Raw genomic sequence first — 16763 nt, forward strand, 5'->3', positions numbered from 1 at the left:
GGCAGTTATTTTCCTTGTTGTACTTTTTGGGCTGTGTCACATCGTTTACTGGGCAAAATATAGTGAGAAAAAGATAGATGTTTTTATTTTTCCTTATTGACTTACATCCTATGAATAGATTCTATGGTTCCTTTCCCCGTTGAAGACAACACTTTATGTCCCTCAACAGTCTCTCAAAAACAACAAAGTTGAGTGCCCTCGATATCGTAAGATTAGAAACAGTGTATAAGTTTTTAAGTTTTTTTTTTTTTTTTTTTTCTAAGGGTAACATAGGCTAGCTTGTTTTAGTCAAAAGGATAGTGAAGTGCTTAAATGTCCCAGGGTGTATGCTAAATTTAAAAATATACATTAACCTTGGACTGATTTTTATTAACATCCATCTGCCACTACTTGTTGAATGACACCATGAGATTTTACTTATTCTTTTGTTTATATAATAAGAGTTTTTATACAACTGTGAAATGCTGGCCTTGAAGAAAATGATCCTATCCAGATTAATTAATTAAATATATAAAGATTAAATGTTTTATTATATGTTTTATGTATTATATTATATATATATTATATGTTTGGTCATTATAATGTTTGTTGTATGTGTGTGTGTGTTGTGTGTGTGTGTGTATCCCTAACAAAAATTTTCACATTTTTTCAGGCACCATTCAGATTCAGAAGCGTCAGCAGTTAGTCAGAAAGATACATGAAGATGAATTGAATGATATGAAGGATTATCTTTCCCAATGTCAACAGGAACAAGAATCTTTTATAGATTATAAGGTATGTACTACTAACAAACTTTCTAAGAAAGAATTGTTAGCCAATAATTATTGGATTGTTCAGATAAAAGTACAAAGCAGATTAGTGAGGCAATAATAATATTATAATAATTGTTGATTCCTTACTGTGTCCTAGTCACTGCTGTGAGTACCTCACATACAGTACTACTTCTCTTACTGCTCACCACAGACCTGTGAATTAAGGAAGTATTAGCTTCATTTCATAGATGGGAAAGAGGTTCAAAAAAGTTAACTTTTTCAAGGTTAGCAATTGGCAAAGCTGAATTTATCTGACTTCAAGGGTGTTATTTCTAGTTACTATAATTAACATTATTTTAAATTAATGGTATTAGAAAACATTGTTATTAACATTATTTTTACAGAACTAGCAAAACATTTTCAGTGAGAAAAAGGAGAGTTTGTAGTCCCTCTCTAAGATCTTTCCTTGATCAAGGGAAATAATCAGTGGGTCCTTTTTCTTTGGTTTCTTGTTAGGCCTGATGGAAGAGACAGCATGTTACACTTGCCTTCCTAAACTCACCTAACTCCAGCAGGACTGTGCTTTCCTAAACACCTATGTGGGTTTATGAGGACCAGTGTAATAGCTGGTCTCCTCTCTGGTTCTTCATAAGAAAGATATAGGGCTTGTAGATAAATTCACAGTAGAAAAGTAAACTGTTCCTTTTTCCTTCCATTCCCCCAAATTTCCCTCACAATTTATGTACCCCTTATAGGGTTATGATTATATTTCTTTAGAAGACAGAATCCCACTTGATATCTGGATTATTTCTTTTTTCAGGCAGGGACTACTGAAGTTATTTGTAAATAGTGTAGTTTTTCCCAGCTTGATCAAGTGATTTAAGAGTAGGCATTTTCTTCTTTACCACCATGGTTTCTGTTTCTGTAGGATGATGTTGGCTTTTAGGAGACTGACCCTACATAGATCTTCCTGAGTCAGTTCTTGGCAGGCCTCTTACCTCCATCTATTAAATGTGGTTTGGATTTTGAAGATCTTCATGGGAGACCTGCCTGAGATTTACTTATCAGGAACTTTAACATTATGGAGTTTACTGAATGTGGAACATACCCTCCAGTCATTCTGTGGTCCCTTGTGCTCTTGCATTTAAAGATAATGCTACATTAGTCTGTACTACTTCATGATCCACTTCTGTTGGATACATGAAACTTGTTTCCTTTTACATATGGAGAGTAGATGAAATGATTATAATGAAATTTAAAAAAAAAACATTTCTTTAGAGAGAGGCAGAGAGTACAAACGGGGTGGGGGGCAAAGGGTGAGGGAGAGAGAGATTCCCAAGCAGGCTCCAGTCTCCGCCCCAACTCAAGGCTTAATCTCAGGATCCCAAGATCATGACCTGAGCCGAAATCTAGTTGGATGCCTAACCAACTGAGCCACCCAGGCACCCCTGATTATTGTGAAATTTTAAATTGTTTTTTTTTTTAAAGATTTTATTTATTTATTTGACAGACAGAGATCACAAGTAGGCAGAGAGGCAGGCAAAGGAGGGGGGGGAGCAGGCTCCCTGCTGAGCAGAGAGCCAGATGCGGGACTCTATCCCAGGACCCTGAGATCATGACCCGAGCCGAAGGCAGCGGCTTAACCCACTGAGCCACCCAGGCACCCTTTAATTTGTTTTTTAAAGAGTAATGAACCAGATAGTGAACCATCCATTTCAGATAGTTATTTTTCAAGTGGAAATACTGTCATTCTCCTAAAGGACATTTTTCTTTTGTTTCTGTATATCTGATTTTCTGGTCTGATTCAAATGGGATAATGGTAATGTCTTAAATTAAGCAAAATTTTATCATTTGCTGATTTATCTATAAGGTATTTTAACTGACTGGATAATGCTCTAACTATTAGCCTGTTTAAGCATGTTGTTTAGTTTCTTGCTGTTTTTGTGAAATTTTGTTACTAATACATATGTTGAAAAAGATATTCAAGAGTACTTTGAAATGCAGCAAAATATCGTAAACCTAATTGAACATGGTTTCCTCTCTTTCAAGGGTGCTGACTTCAGAGTTATATTGCTAATCTGGTGATAGTCTCTTCAGAAGATGATTTGAAATTGGAGAAATTAGTTATAAATGTTACCAAGATTGAGTCCTCTAAGAAGTGCTGAGAGACCTAGGAGGACTTACCTGAACTTACTTTGGGATGTTAATTTGCTCAGGGTGAAGATACTTCATATAGGACTAAGATTGTTGAAATGTTTTCCTTTCAAAGAGTGCAGAGAATATAAATAGAATTTTTAAATCCTCAAGTCATCTCTAGCTATAATTTTCCCTTTTATAAAAGATCATCTCCTTCACCCAAGGGTCAGAGAAGCCTTTAGTCCTGCCTAAATTCTCCTTAGGAGACTTCTCAGGAGAGATTGGAGTTCTGTTGTCCAAAGATAGACCAGTCTCCTTTTCTCCTGACTTGTAGGTGGGCTGAGAAACCATTAGTCTTTCATATGATTATGTGGGAAATAATCATTAGTCACTAATAAACACTAATGAGAAGTATCCCTAGCTCTATTTTTAGAAATGAACCTTGTATTTTCTGACTTTTATGTATTGAAATACATATATATGTGTATATATATATATATATATATATATACACTCTATAAAAATAAAAATATATACTGCATAAAAGATAGTCTCTGCAGAAAAAGATACTAAAAATGTTATGAGTATTGGTTACCTAGGGTTATGTTTTGAAGATTTGAATTGAGGTTTTAAATAAAGCATTTGACATTTTTCTTCTCTTTCAAAAAACTTAGTCTTTGAAGGAAAATCTTGCAAGATGTTGGGCCCTTACTGAAGAAGAGAAGATGGCTTTTGAAACTCAGAGAAAGAACCTTGATACAGAAAATCAGCATTTAAGAATATCTCTGGAGAAGGAAGAAAAAGCCTTATCTTTATTACAGGAAGAGTTAAGGAAACTAAGAGAACAGATTAGGATATTGGAAGATAAAGGAACAGGTACTGAATTAGTTACAGAAAATCAGAAACTTAAGCAGCATCTGGAAGAAGAAAAGCTGAAGACACACAGCTTCCTTAATCAGAGGGAAACTCTTTTGGCAGAAGCAAAGACGCTAAGGACGGAACTGGAGAGAGAACGACTAGTAACTATGGCTTTAAAGGTGGAACTCCAGCAGTTAAGCTCTAGTGAGTCATATGACAACCCAGACTCTCCCAATGTATTGACTGAAAAAAAGGAAATAGAAGTCCTACGGGAAAGACTCACTGAACTGGAGCAGAAGCTAAACTTTGAACAGCAGCGTTCTGATTTGTGGGAAAGACTATATATTGAGGCAAAAGATCAAAATGCAAAACAAGAAACCGATGGAAAAAAGAAAGGGAGCAGAGGAAACCACAGGGCTAAAAATAAATCAAAGGAAACATTTTTGGGTTCAGTTAAGGAAACATTTGATGCCATGAAGAATTCTACCAAGGAGTTTGTGAGGCATCATAAAGAAAAAATTAAACAGGCTAAAGAAGCTGTGAAAGAAAATCTGAAAAAATTTTCAGATTCAGTTAAATCCACTTTCAGGCATTTCAAAGATACCACCAAGAATATCTTCGATGAAAAGGGCAATAAAAGATTTAGTGCCTCAAAAGAAGAAGCAGTGAAAAAATCAACAGTTTTTAGTGAATATTTACACCCACAGTATAAGGCACGTACACAAAACCAGAATAAAGGCCCTACTACGCAAAGAGAGGGAAGGAAAGAAAAGCCAACTCACTTTGAAGAATTTAGAAAAAATACAAATTCACAGAAGTGCAGTGCTGAGCATGACTGTAGTGAAAATTATGATTCTTTCAGAAAATCTTGTTCTGGTGTATTTGAATGTGCTCAACAGGAATCCATTAACCTTTTTAATATGAAAATGTTGAATCCTGTAGGGATAGAGGAGTTTAGACAGTTAATTGAAAGGTATTTATTAGAAAAACTGGATAGTTTTCATCACTGGAAAGAACTTGATCAATTCATCAATAAGTTTTTCCTAAATGGTGTCTTTATACATGATCAGAAGCTCTTCACTGACTTTGTTAATGATGTTAAAGATTATCTTAAAGACATGAAGGAATATCAAGTAGATAATGATGGAGTGTTTGAGAAGTTGGATGGATATATATATAGACACTTCTTTGGTCACACTCTTTCCCCTCCATATGGACCCAGGTCGGTTTACATAGCACCATGTTATTATAATAGCTTTTGACATTTATAGATTGGGTAGCAAATTTAATCTTGTTAACATCTTGGAATGTTAAAGTACTTTTTGTAAAGAAAAAAAGTGCAATTTGTAAAAGTATCTTATTGCCAGAGAATTTAGAATAAATTAAGTCGAAAGATAACAGTTTTACGTTAATAGCCGTTACAAACTGAAATAATCAGTTTGACTTGAGCAAATGGTTAAATTCTGCCTTAAAAATGAGTTAAGGATATGTAAATCCTATTTTAGCTCATTTCTTTTCATTCTAGTTTATATGAAAAGATAATCATCTTAAGTGAAATGATTTTTCTTTGGTCTTTTATTTATTTACTCACTTTGGGAAGCTTGGGTGAACAGTACAGAGTTCACTCTGAAATCGGAAGAGCTCATATGTAACAATTTGGATTGGCCCACTTCTTTGTCTATTCCACTTACTAACTAAACTATACTTAATATAGTTATTACACAATTATTGTTCATAAAGGTAGGGCAAACTTAGTAAGCCACAAGTTATAATGTGTGTGCTTTATATACATAATTTCTAAAAATAACTATCAATTGCTTATCAGCTTTATATTCTGTAACATGAAACTTACCTAATCTTCAAATGTTAGCTTTATTTTTTAATCTTTGAATTAGTTATATATGTCTTTTTGAATAAATGTAATGTGTCTATAAAATAATGAGACTGATTCTGGTGTCTTCAGTCTTTAACTATATAGTGCCTAAATGAGCAAAACATTGTGAGGCTGCCCTGACAAAACATGGAAAATTCTTGCCATCAAGGAGCTCACAAGCTTTTGGAGAGTTAGGTAACAATAAGACATTAAATAGAGGTATTGGAGGCACATTGTGTGTGGTGGCCTCAGCCTGGAGATGTTTGGGAAAGTTTCAGGAGTGAGGTGGTCTTTGAAGTGAACTTCTTTAAACTGGTTATTGAAGGAGAAATGAGAATTTGCTAAGCAGAGCAGGACATTCTACTCAGAACTATATTTGGAGATATGAAGACATGCCACTTTAAGGAGGCCAGGTAGTGCTGGGGTATGAAAAGATACAGATCTTTTGTGAAGATCTGAAGGATCTCTATGCTAAAAGACTTGCCTCATTGCATTTTGGATCACTGACAACAGTCTGAAATGTTGGTTGGAAAGAGTGAAGCTAAAAGCTAGATGGTGGTATATGAAAAACTACAGACATGAGCTGATGAGTATCTGAACTAGGGTAATAGGAGTGGAAGGAGACAGATTTGAGCAATATAAGTAAAATTGGTGGTATATCTTGTGAAAGAGAAGTAGAAAGTAACAATACCAGATTTCTGGTTTGGGTCACTATTTGGATAGTGGCATCACTAAGATAGGGATACCAGAGGTTTTGGGGGAGGGGAATTGGAAATGAGAATTGTGCTTGTAGGCATCTGTTGACAGCCAAGTTGAAAGAATTAGTTGGCCATTAGTTATAGGACTCCTTCTAGCCCAGATTGTGTGTGTGTGTGTGTGTAGATCATCTAGGCTGGGGTGGTTTTTTCAGACTCCTGGGGCACACTAACACGTATGGGGTTGTAGAGAAAGAAGGCTTGAGAATACTGAAATGTGATGGCAAGAAAATCCAAAGATCATCTCAAGTGAAAGGAGTATATATACATGTCTCAAATGCTTTAAACAAAGAGGAGGCTGGATTTCATGGTTGTGAATTGGGTGGCCGTGAATGGCATTATGGACTGTTTCAGTGAAGTAGTGACAGAAGTAGCCTGATCATATGGAGTTTGAGGAAAGCAGTAGAATACATACCTTGGGCTGTGGCTATAGAAAAAGAAACTTTCTTTAGTTTCTAAGAGATGTATACATATTCTTCAGTTTGTAAGATATCTATACATACATGTAAGGGATGAAGCCACTGGGAAGAGATTGATTTTGAACTAGAGGAGAAAAAATGGAAACACATCTCATTATTTTATCGTCACATTTCTATTTATCTGTTGAGTATTTCCCCTTTTTACCACTATAGTATGTTTGTCTTTTTTTTTTTTTCCTGTAGGATGAAAGTATAATACTGAATCTTTTTGGTATGGTTGTGTTAGGATTATACTTCAGATTAATTTAACATCCTTTTTCAGAGTGTTCAGATAATAGATTAATGGACAAAAACATTAAGATTGTGTCTTGTTTAAATTTAACTCTAACATAGATGAAAAATGTGTTTACTGCTTTCAGTCGACCAGATAAAAAGCAACGTATGGTAAATATTGAAAACTCCAGGCATCGAAAACAAGAGCAGAAGCACCCTCAGCCACAACCTTATAAAAGGGAAGGTAAATGGCATAAATATGGTCGCACTAATGGAAGACACATGGCAAATCTTGAAATAGAATTGGGGCAGTTACCTTTTGACCCTAAATACTGATCATCATGAATAAGTTAAATTAGAAAATGGTAACAGAAACATGGATGCTTTCTACAATGTTTGGTGTTGAAACTAAAATGAAATTATCAAGATAATGTCTTTCTGTCATTTCTAAGTATCAGTTTGATGACTTTATTACTCAGAAGCATCAAGTAAAAGCTTACTAACTTGCATTTTACTTGTAGTTTAGCTTTGCTGAATTTTTTTTTGGCACTGGAAGTGTTCAACTGTAGTTTTAAGGAAGCTGGGCATGCAGCATATTTTGTGCATGAAATGTCTTCCTTTCAGTGTATGAGCTTAAAGCAAGCTCAAATCATATGACAAAGTGTAATTAACACTGACATTTGTGTTAAATTTGCAGTAGAGCTTGAAAAAATACATTGTGATGGAATTTCATCTTTTAACATTTTATAATCTTACACTTGCTTCTTGTCTTTTTGTGGGTTCAAGAGCCCGTTGACTTGTGAAGAATATGCTGCCTTCCTATGAGCTTGCTGACTTGTTCTCTTGTGAAATTTCTTGCACATCTGAATATTGTGGGAGAAACAATAAAACTACACCATGAGGAAAACTAAAGGTCTTTATTTAAAATCTGGTATTTGTATTAAAATTTTTATACTTTGTGATATTTATTCATACATTTCCTCAGTAGTAATATTTGATAAAGCAATTCCAGTGGTTTTTGCTAGTTCCACAAATCTTACCCAGTGTTTACAGGCATATTTATGCAGCATCTGAATATCTCTACCCAGCAATGTCTGTTTCTTTAGGAAAGGTTTTTTGTTGTTGTTGTTGTTTTAGATTTTATTTATTTATTTGACAGAGAGACAGCAAGAGAGGGAACACAAGCAGGGGGAGTAGGAGAGGGAGAAGCAGGCTTCCCAGCAGAGCCAGGAGCCCAATGCGGAGCTTGATCCCCGGACCCTGGGATTAGCTGAAGGCTGCTGCTTAACATCTGAGCTACCCAGGCACCGCTTTAGGAAAGACTTAAACACAGTTCAGAATTTCATCTTCTGTTGAATGTCCCTTTTAATTTCCGTTCATAGACATATATGTGACTTCCAGTTCGACCTTCTGGCAAGTGAGTGTGGAAGAACACAGCAGTTCTCTCATAGTTGCTTGAAATTAGGAAAGTGCTTATTTCCTAGAAGTAAATAAATGTTTAAGTAAATAAAGGCTACATTTTCTGAGTACTGTTTCAAGAACTTTAGAATGACCTGATTTGCGCCTCTACCACTTTTTTTCTTAATAAAACTATAGTTTCTTTTTTAATTAATTAATTTTAGAGAGTGAGAGAGTATGCAAGCAGATGGGGGCGCAGAGGGAGAGGGAAAGAGAATCTTTTTTTTTTTTTTTTTTTTTTTAAGATTTTATTTTATTTATTTGAGAGAGACAGTGAGAGAGAGAATGAGCGAGGAGAAGGTCAGAGAGAGAAGCAGACTCCCCATGGAGCTGGGAGCCTGATGTGGGACTCGATCCCGGGACTCCAGGATCACGCCCTGAGCCGGAGGCAGTCGTTTAACCAACTGCGCCACCCAGGCGTCCCGGGAAAGAGAATCTTAAGCAGACTCTGAACTCACCACAGAGCCCAGCATGGGGCTCAGTCTCATGACTCTGGGATCATAACTACAAGATCACAGCCTGAGCCGAAACCAAGAATCAGACACTTAACCAACTGTGCTACCCTGGTGCCCCAAAGCAATATAATTTCTTAATAAAAGAATTAACTCAAAGTAAGTAACATATATATCTTGATAGTTATAGAACTGGGATGGATTTTGACCAGAGGAAAGAACCAATTACAAAATATGGGGCTTGAAAGAGACCATAAAAAAGTTGTCTGTTTACCCAAGTGCTGAACCAGAGGTAAAATAGTGACTTTTCCCCTTTTTCATATTTCCTTACCTCCTCTAAAATGCTGAAGATGATCAAGTGAGTAGGCAATGTTGAATCATTGTGAAACTCTTTATCTAGCCAGTTTAAGGGATTCAGATAGAATATATCTGCTTCGTCAAGGTACTGACTTTTTCCAGTCAGGTCTGGGGGACATTGGAGAAATCTCATTGGAAGTGGGTAGTGGACGTGGCTGTGAAGAGAAAGTTACCATAATAGTTATAAGAAGTTAAAAAGGGTGAAAGTTTTCCAGTTACTCTCAAGACCTATCATGTTCACATAAAAAAACGTGAAGCCTAAATCTCCGCTGAGTCCCATTAAGGTGAAGAAGCAAGATTTTAATGTAGTGTTCTCAAAGGTGGACAATAGGATTGTTATACCATGTGCCTGTGCAGCAGCAGCATAACCTTCAAGTCCAAACTAAATCATGAAACTCCACTTTAAGGTGGGATAGTAAGTCAGCAGTTGTGGGAGACTTTGAATTCTCCAACATCAGTATGCTTTTCCAGGAATGGAAGGGGCCTTCGGGATGAAGTGGGTGACTTCTTAATAAGAGAACAATTCCCCTCAGAAAAACAATCTGAGGGGTTTGAAGTGGCGGGGGGGTGGGTGGGAGGTTGGGGTACCAGGTGGTGGGTATTATAGAGGGCACGGCTTGCATGGAGCACTGGGTGTGGTGAAAAAATAATGAATAATGTTTTTCTGAAAATAAAGAAATTGGGAAAAAAAAAAGAGAGAGAACAATTCCCCATGGGCTTAACTGGCAAGGTAGAAAACTTCATGAACAAGAAAGGATTCTTGCTCTCTTCCCTTTCACATCCTTAAATAAGTTGTTGCTGTGTGGGTTTTTTTTTGTTGTTGTTGTTCTGTATTTATATAAATAAGATTTAGTAATAGAGAGCAACATATGTTCACTGAGTAATGGTTTTATTGTGGCATAGAAAGACTAGACTGTGTGTAAAAAAGATGGATTGATGGAATTATGACAATTTAAGCCAGTTACTTGGGCTCTGCAAAAGCCATGTTTGTAATTGCCTAAGGAAAAATAAACACGTGATAAAGGTTTATGTTATCTATGAACTGCATACAGAGTAAATTTTACACAAGACCTAACACTTCATGGCTTGTATAATTTAGGAGGGGAAGGTCTTGCTTCAGAGAGAAAACCAAAACAAGACGAGAAAAGTTGTAAGCCTTCTACTCTGAAGGAGACTTTTTTTAATGCATTGTGCAGTTTGAAAAATGTAACAGGAGAACTTGGTGAACTACTCAAACCTAAGATATCAACTATACAGCCATGTATGCAAAGCATCTCTATGCCTCTAGAATTCCTGTTCTCTGCAGTGTTACTGCTAATGTGAGCACAGAGGGAGAGTGAATATCCCACTCTCACCTCTAGTTTTTTTTTATATAGGAGGTGAACCTCAATTTGAAGGGATACTTGGATCTTACATCTAACCTGTGGCTTTTGCTAGGCAGTCCCAACTTTCTAATTATGTTTTAATGATTGACATTAATGATTCAGTTGAGTATTCCAAAAGTGTTAAATTATCTTAAAATGATGTCAGCTTTGATAGTTGATGTTAATGTTAGTTGTAGTTAATGTGCACATGGAAATTTCACTTCAGACTGTTTAAAGCCAGGCTAAGTAGATGTAGAGCTTTTTAAAGGAAAGCAGTTTGCTTTGCCCATGTTCTGTTAGTAGGCAACTGGAAGCACAGGCCCAAATGGATTTCTTTTTAAATGTCCTGCATAGTTAAGGCAGTTTTAGTGTTGCATTTCTCAGAAATATGTAATTCAGGCATTAGAATATCATCTAATTGAATTTCCTAATTTTTATAGGTGAGACAACTAATATAAAGAGAGATTTTAAAAGACTAGTATAAGACCAGGGCAGCAGTCCAACAGTAAATCTGGAGTAGAATCTAGTGTTTTGAGATTAATTCAAAGTTTTAAAAATAGAAGATGTATTACAAAGATTTATAGTAAGCTCAATGATAACAATTTTACTATGGTTACCTTCAAATGATCTACAAAATATTTTATATTACATTTATAATAGATCATTTAAATATGTCACATTTTTAAAATAAAGCCTACTTAAAAGTGGTATATGATTTTCATTGACATAGTTTAAATGGCTTTTAAAATTCAGTGAATATGGATAAAGTTTCAGATTTCTTAGTCATTTGATCAGTTATCAAGTAAACTCAGGAATCTGAAAGGAATTTTTGAGTAGTTTCATTTTCTTAATAGCATATAGTGGAACAACTTCTATTACCTATAATAAGGAGTAGAGTGGCAAGGCATCATTATAAATACTGAAGCTGAAGATTTATTTGGTTTATTGTAACAGAGTTCTTGAACATGAGTCATGACATCCAGAGTACCTCGTTGATGAACTAAACCAGTATAGAGGGCAAGGAGCATATTCGATAAAAACAGGAAGCTGAGAGCTGGTTTCTTCCATGTTTTCAGGTGGTTTAGTGAGTACCCTGTATGAAGACAGACATGAACCATAATATTGGCATTCTTGCTTTAGGATAGCTAAGCAAATATACATTTATAAACCTTAATGGAAGTAGCACAAATTGAAATAATGTCATGGACAAATAAGAAATAAGCAATAGGTCATCTTTATAATTTCTCTATTCACTGTCATTGTCCTCAGATCTCGACATTTTTCTTGGAAAAAAGAATGGAAGCATAGTGGAAAAAGAATGGCTAGGGAGTCCAACAGACCCAGATTTGAATTCTAACCCTGGCACAGGTGTCTTCTTTTACTTTGCTGAGCATTATTTTCCTCATCTGCAAATGGGGTAACAGTAACTTTTCCAAGTATTAGGAAAAAACGTATGTCCAGTGCTTATCCTGGTACATAGTTCATTTGTCTGTCTCCTCTCTTTAATCTCCCAAGCGCTAACAATGGATTGTGTACATATGTGGCAGAGTGTCCTCTGAGAAAAATACACCACTGGGAGATTTTCAGTAGTTACTGTACATATGGTGGCATGGGTATCTTTTTCTGAAAGAAGTATGTCTTTTCTTTCACTATAGTGTTGGGCAATTTGGAGATGTTGAACAATTTATTTTTAAATTTGTAAAAGTTATTCTTGCATGTGGCAAAAACCCCAAGCAGAATAGAATAAATGCAAAGTAAAAGTCTCCCATCCCCTTCCTATAGTCCTCCTCCCCAGCAGTAGCCACTGATAATGAGCATATAAGGATCTATTGAAAATACCCTTAAAAAAACAGGTCTTTGCATTGGAAAAGAATGAGCTTATTAATGAACTTGACATTTTATTCATACCCCACATACACTGTTTTCATGGAATTTCATGGAATTTGGGTATCCTCCAGTCTGTGGCTTGCCTGGAATTTTAGCACTAATTCCCACCAGGGCTAAGGCACTGTTTTCCATGATCATCACCTAATTGACTGCCTCAGCTGTTTTAGGTTGGCTCAATCACTGAAAATGACTGAACATGAATAAAATTAATTTTGAACTGTTCCCATTTAAGGACACTAACATGAAGTTGGCCTAGGAGGGACTATTTCAAAAACAGGAGTAAATTAAGACCTGTAATTTACTTGATTTAGATCCAGTACTTCATGTAGGGACCTATTTTATATTTTTACATTTTAGCCAGAGGCTTCCATTGAGGTTAAACAATAACATTGCTTTTTTTTTTTTTTTTTTTTTTTTTTTTTTTATTTGACAGAGAGAGATCACAAATAGGCAGAGAGGCAGGCAGAGAGAGAGAGAGAGGAGGAAGCAGGCTCCCTGCTGAGCAGAGAGCCCAATGTGGGACTCGATCCCAGTACCCTGAGATCATGACCCGAGCCGAAGGCAGCAGGCAGCGGCTTAACCCAATTGTTTTTTAACCCTTAAACTGTCCCTGCTTCCTTTCCCCCAGGGGACGGACTTAAAAACAAGTCCTGGAAACCAGCCTCAGGTAAGAAAGCTCAAATACAAGGGTGGGTCAGGCCAGGTGGAGACATCCAGTCAGTGGGGGCGCATACTGTCTTCTAGCTACCAAGGTGGTGGGCTAGTTTCTGTGGCTACTGTGGGGTGAATTGTAATTCAATCAGCCACCTGTGTGTGGCCAGGCCCAACCACATGACCTTTGCTCCATACAAGTTAGTCTGGAAAGCAGGGAGGGGTGGTCCTCTCTGTAAGTGGCAGCCCCGACCCGGCTATTTGACGGCAGGTCTGATTCTTGATGCTTGGCAAGAAATAAAGCTTTGCTTGACCTTCGCTTTGTATCGGTCTCACTCCTTTAATCACAGACCCATTATTGAGGCATAACACTTCACATTAACTGAAGACACTCATTCTTTCAACTTACCATTGTCATAAATTTAAAAAAAGTATATATTAACATTCAGTTTAGGAAAAACTAAAGATACCTTTTGTTGTACACTTAAATATATCTTAATTAGGTATGGTGCCTTTATCGCTTTTCTTTTATTTCTATTCATTGCTTTGAAGATTATAAATAATATATTGTACATAAGTAATATATAATTGAAAATAATAAAATAACTTCATCTATTCCAAGACATCTGATACCTGCCACTTACTTGATTGCCGAACCAAATTTGGCCAAGAAATCTTGAATTTCATTCCTCTAGGAAATGTTTTAGATATCATTACCTATAGTTCATTCTATTCATTAGTTGGAATATCACACATCTCTCTCGTTACTAGTACTTGAAATAGCTGATAAGCCAAAGCACATTTTTAAAAGTGTGGTAAAAAATGTAGGAAGATCAAGAAAACTAAACCTCTGTGTACAATATATCTAAATTTATGTTTGCTATGGTAAAATAAGGAACCTACTAAAGTTTGAGAACTAGGATTAGTTTTATTAGAACTGAAATAGGATTCCAGGAGTTCTCTTATCTGTAATAATTCTAGTCACAGAACTAATAGACCAGCAAGCTTAAGAGCTGTACTTTCTTGAGTAGATGGGAAAAAACTAAATATACCTAGTGGCCTCAGATTACAAAAATCTACATTAAAGCCTATCCTGGCAAGCCACTTTAGAAGACAACTTGCCCTCAGGAATATTCAAATGAAGTGTTACCTCTTCAGGTTGCATTTGTGAAATGTTCACTCATCCACAGTCTTTTTACTCACTAAATGTTCCTTGAAAGCTTTTTTTAAAATGGGCATTAGGGATACAATGGTATGGTGACTGATCTAAAACTGGAGTGCACGGTGGTAAATGCTGTAAAAATGGCATTTTGGGTAGAATGCTGGAAGAAAATATGCTTGTATTTCCAGCTGGTTCAGTACGAAGGAGTCTTAAATTAGGTAATGCTTCTCTTTTATATTTTCTTTGTGGTGATAGTAGGATGGATCTTTTCAGAGGGAACTGAATCTTCCTATTATTTGGAGAAAAAATACACAGAAAATGCTGGGAAAAGAAGGAAAGAAGGAACAGTTGAACAGACTTGGATTTGAAGACTTCCAGGGTTTTCAAACTGTCTGACACTGAACATTCTCCAGAGAATTGCAGAAACTGGAGCTCTTAAAGGGAGAGATGGAAATACATTACAGCTGCAGTGCTAGTCTGCGCCACAAGAGAAGCTTAGGATTCCCAGTTTACTTACAGGGAAGCAGTGTGGTTTCTTCAGTATTTAAAAAAGGTAACAAGATCCTGTAGCTGCTGTCTACCAAGTCTACATAACTGTATGTACAAATAATAATGCAGATGCAATTCTCACTGCAAGGATCCACCCTAGAATGAGCAAGCTCAGAATGGGATAGGCAGCACACTGTAATGTAAGCATCATCTAACTTGAAATGTGAGACCCCTCTCCCAATTACTGAAGATTCTGTGAACACAAGTTTTCTTCTGTTCTGTAAACCACTTAGGGAGATCTTTTGGCCTCATGTAATTTCCAAGAGAACAAAGACCTCCTATGAACCTGGGTTCATAGGAATTCAGACACCTTCACTTCACATACAGCAGTCCTCCCTTCTCTGCAGGGGATACATTCCAAGACCCCTGGGGGATGCCTAAAACTGCCAGTAGTACAGAACCCTATACTCTTCCTGTTACAAATTAGGCATGGTAACAGCTAATAGTAACAGCTATTATTAATAGCTGTATTACTATTACTATTAGCTACTATTACTATTAATAGTTAGAATTGTAACAGTAAGCTGTAATAAAAGTTAAAAGAATGTGGTCACAACATTTCTTATTGTACTGTAGCCATCTTCCTTGCGATGATATGAGACGATAAAAATGCCTATGTGATAAGATGAAGTATGGCAAATGACCTAGGCATTGTGATGTGGTGTTAGGCTACTACTGACCTGAGGATAGGTCAGAAAGGGGATCATCTGCTTCTGGATCTTGGTTGGTGCAGGTTACTAAAATTGTGGGAAATGAGGACTGAATAAGGGCACGCTACCATAGTAACTCTAACTCAAGCTAAATAACATCCCAGAATATTTAATTTGCTCCTGTTACCTATGCCAACAAAAAGATACATAAAAGAGGAAGTTGTTAGGAATTTATAAGACTGATAATTATCTCTGGGAAATGGAACCAGATGATTAGAGGATGACATTATAGGGTTTTTTTCTTTTTATACCAGGAGTTTATTTTTATAACAAACACACTGGGTTCTTATCCAATCACTATCAGATCACTGTTAAAGTTTTAAATCCATCATGTCCCAGCTGACTCTTCTCCAGAATAAAATCTAAAAACTTGAGTATATAAGAAGGCCCTGCATGAGTTGGTTCCTTCTTTACTCAGCCATATCTCCTAATCATCCTATGATTTATCTTGATACACACAGTTACTTTTTAAATTTGGATACTTCCTATTACAATGTATTTTTAAGCAAGGACTGATCAGTTCCTTCTTACCAAGGTAAGGTTCATTGGAATGGAGGGGATGCGAAAGTTAAGGGCTGTACATTACTGATCCCATCAAACACAGGGGTAGGAAGGATGCACCCTTGTTTCGACAAGACTTGACAGAAAATCCAATCTAAAAGCCCAAGAAAAAGATCTCTACCTAAAGTCTTACCAATCAGAGATGTTTCTCTGGGAAAGCTGTTCAGCTAACTTAAATTCAGCGTTTACATGAAAAAAAAAGTGGTTTAATTCTGTGATGGAACATACAGAAGAATGGGCCTGGGGAAGAGAAACTTGGAACTATTACGAACAGTAAGGAGAATATTGGGCACAGAGATATCAGGAAGAATTTTATGTTGCTACTTCGCTAAGGAAATAAAGCTATTTTCATAGAAGTCCTAAGAAATGCCCAAAACAAGATGTTTAAGGGCATTATTAGCATTTTATTTAAAGAGATAAATTATCAAAATAACCACCTGAAAGAGTGTAAGTGCCTCTGAAGAGAAGAATTGGAAGGAGGGCAGGGAACCATTGTTTTTTTGTTTTTTGTTTTTTTTTTTAAACAAACATATGAAATGGCTTTTC

General features: G+C 36.3%; 2 protein-coding genes across 6 annotated transcripts in view; one reads left to right on the plus strand and one right to left on the minus strand.

Annotated features, from left to right (window-relative positions):
* The window catches only part of CCPG1 (cell cycle progression 1), a 39525-nt gene extending 31547 nt beyond the window's left edge, over window positions 1–7978 (plus strand). The window contains exons 7-10 of one of the 2 annotated variants that reach the window (XM_044232027.1): window positions 653–774; window positions 3563–4968; window positions 7213–7310; window positions 7853–7978. In XM_044232027.1, coding sequence (XP_044087962.1) covers window positions 653–774; window positions 3563–4968; window positions 7213–7310; window positions 7853–7869 — 1643 coding nt within the window. In that variant the 3' untranslated portion in view covers window positions 7870–7978. Of the gene's footprint in view, window positions 1–652; window positions 775–3562; window positions 4969–7212 lie in introns of both variants that reach the window. The other variant, XM_044232026.1, reaches the window with a different exon arrangement.
* Window positions 7979–8303: 325 nt separating this feature from the next.
* The window catches only part of PIGB (phosphatidylinositol glycan anchor biosynthesis class B), a 41148-nt gene continuing 32688 nt past the window's right edge, over window positions 8304–16763 (minus strand). For all 4 annotated transcript variants that reach the window (XM_044229951.1, XM_044229950.1, XM_044229953.1 and 1 more), the window contains 3 exons: window positions 11577–11790; window positions 9308–9488; window positions 8304–8546 (listed from right to left, as the gene is read on the minus strand). In XM_044229951.1, coding sequence (XP_044085886.1) covers window positions 8409–8546; window positions 9308–9488; window positions 11577–11790 — 533 coding nt within the window. In that variant the 3' untranslated portion in view covers window positions 8304–8408. The remainder of the gene's footprint in view (window positions 8547–9307; window positions 9489–11576; window positions 11791–16763) is intronic.

Source organism: Neovison vison, chromosome 13 (assembly GCF_020171115.1).
Source record: "Neovison vison isolate M4711 chromosome 13, ASM_NN_V1, whole genome shotgun sequence".
In the NCBI taxonomy this organism is placed as follows: domain Eukaryota; kingdom Metazoa; phylum Chordata; class Mammalia; order Carnivora; family Mustelidae; genus Neogale; species Neogale vison.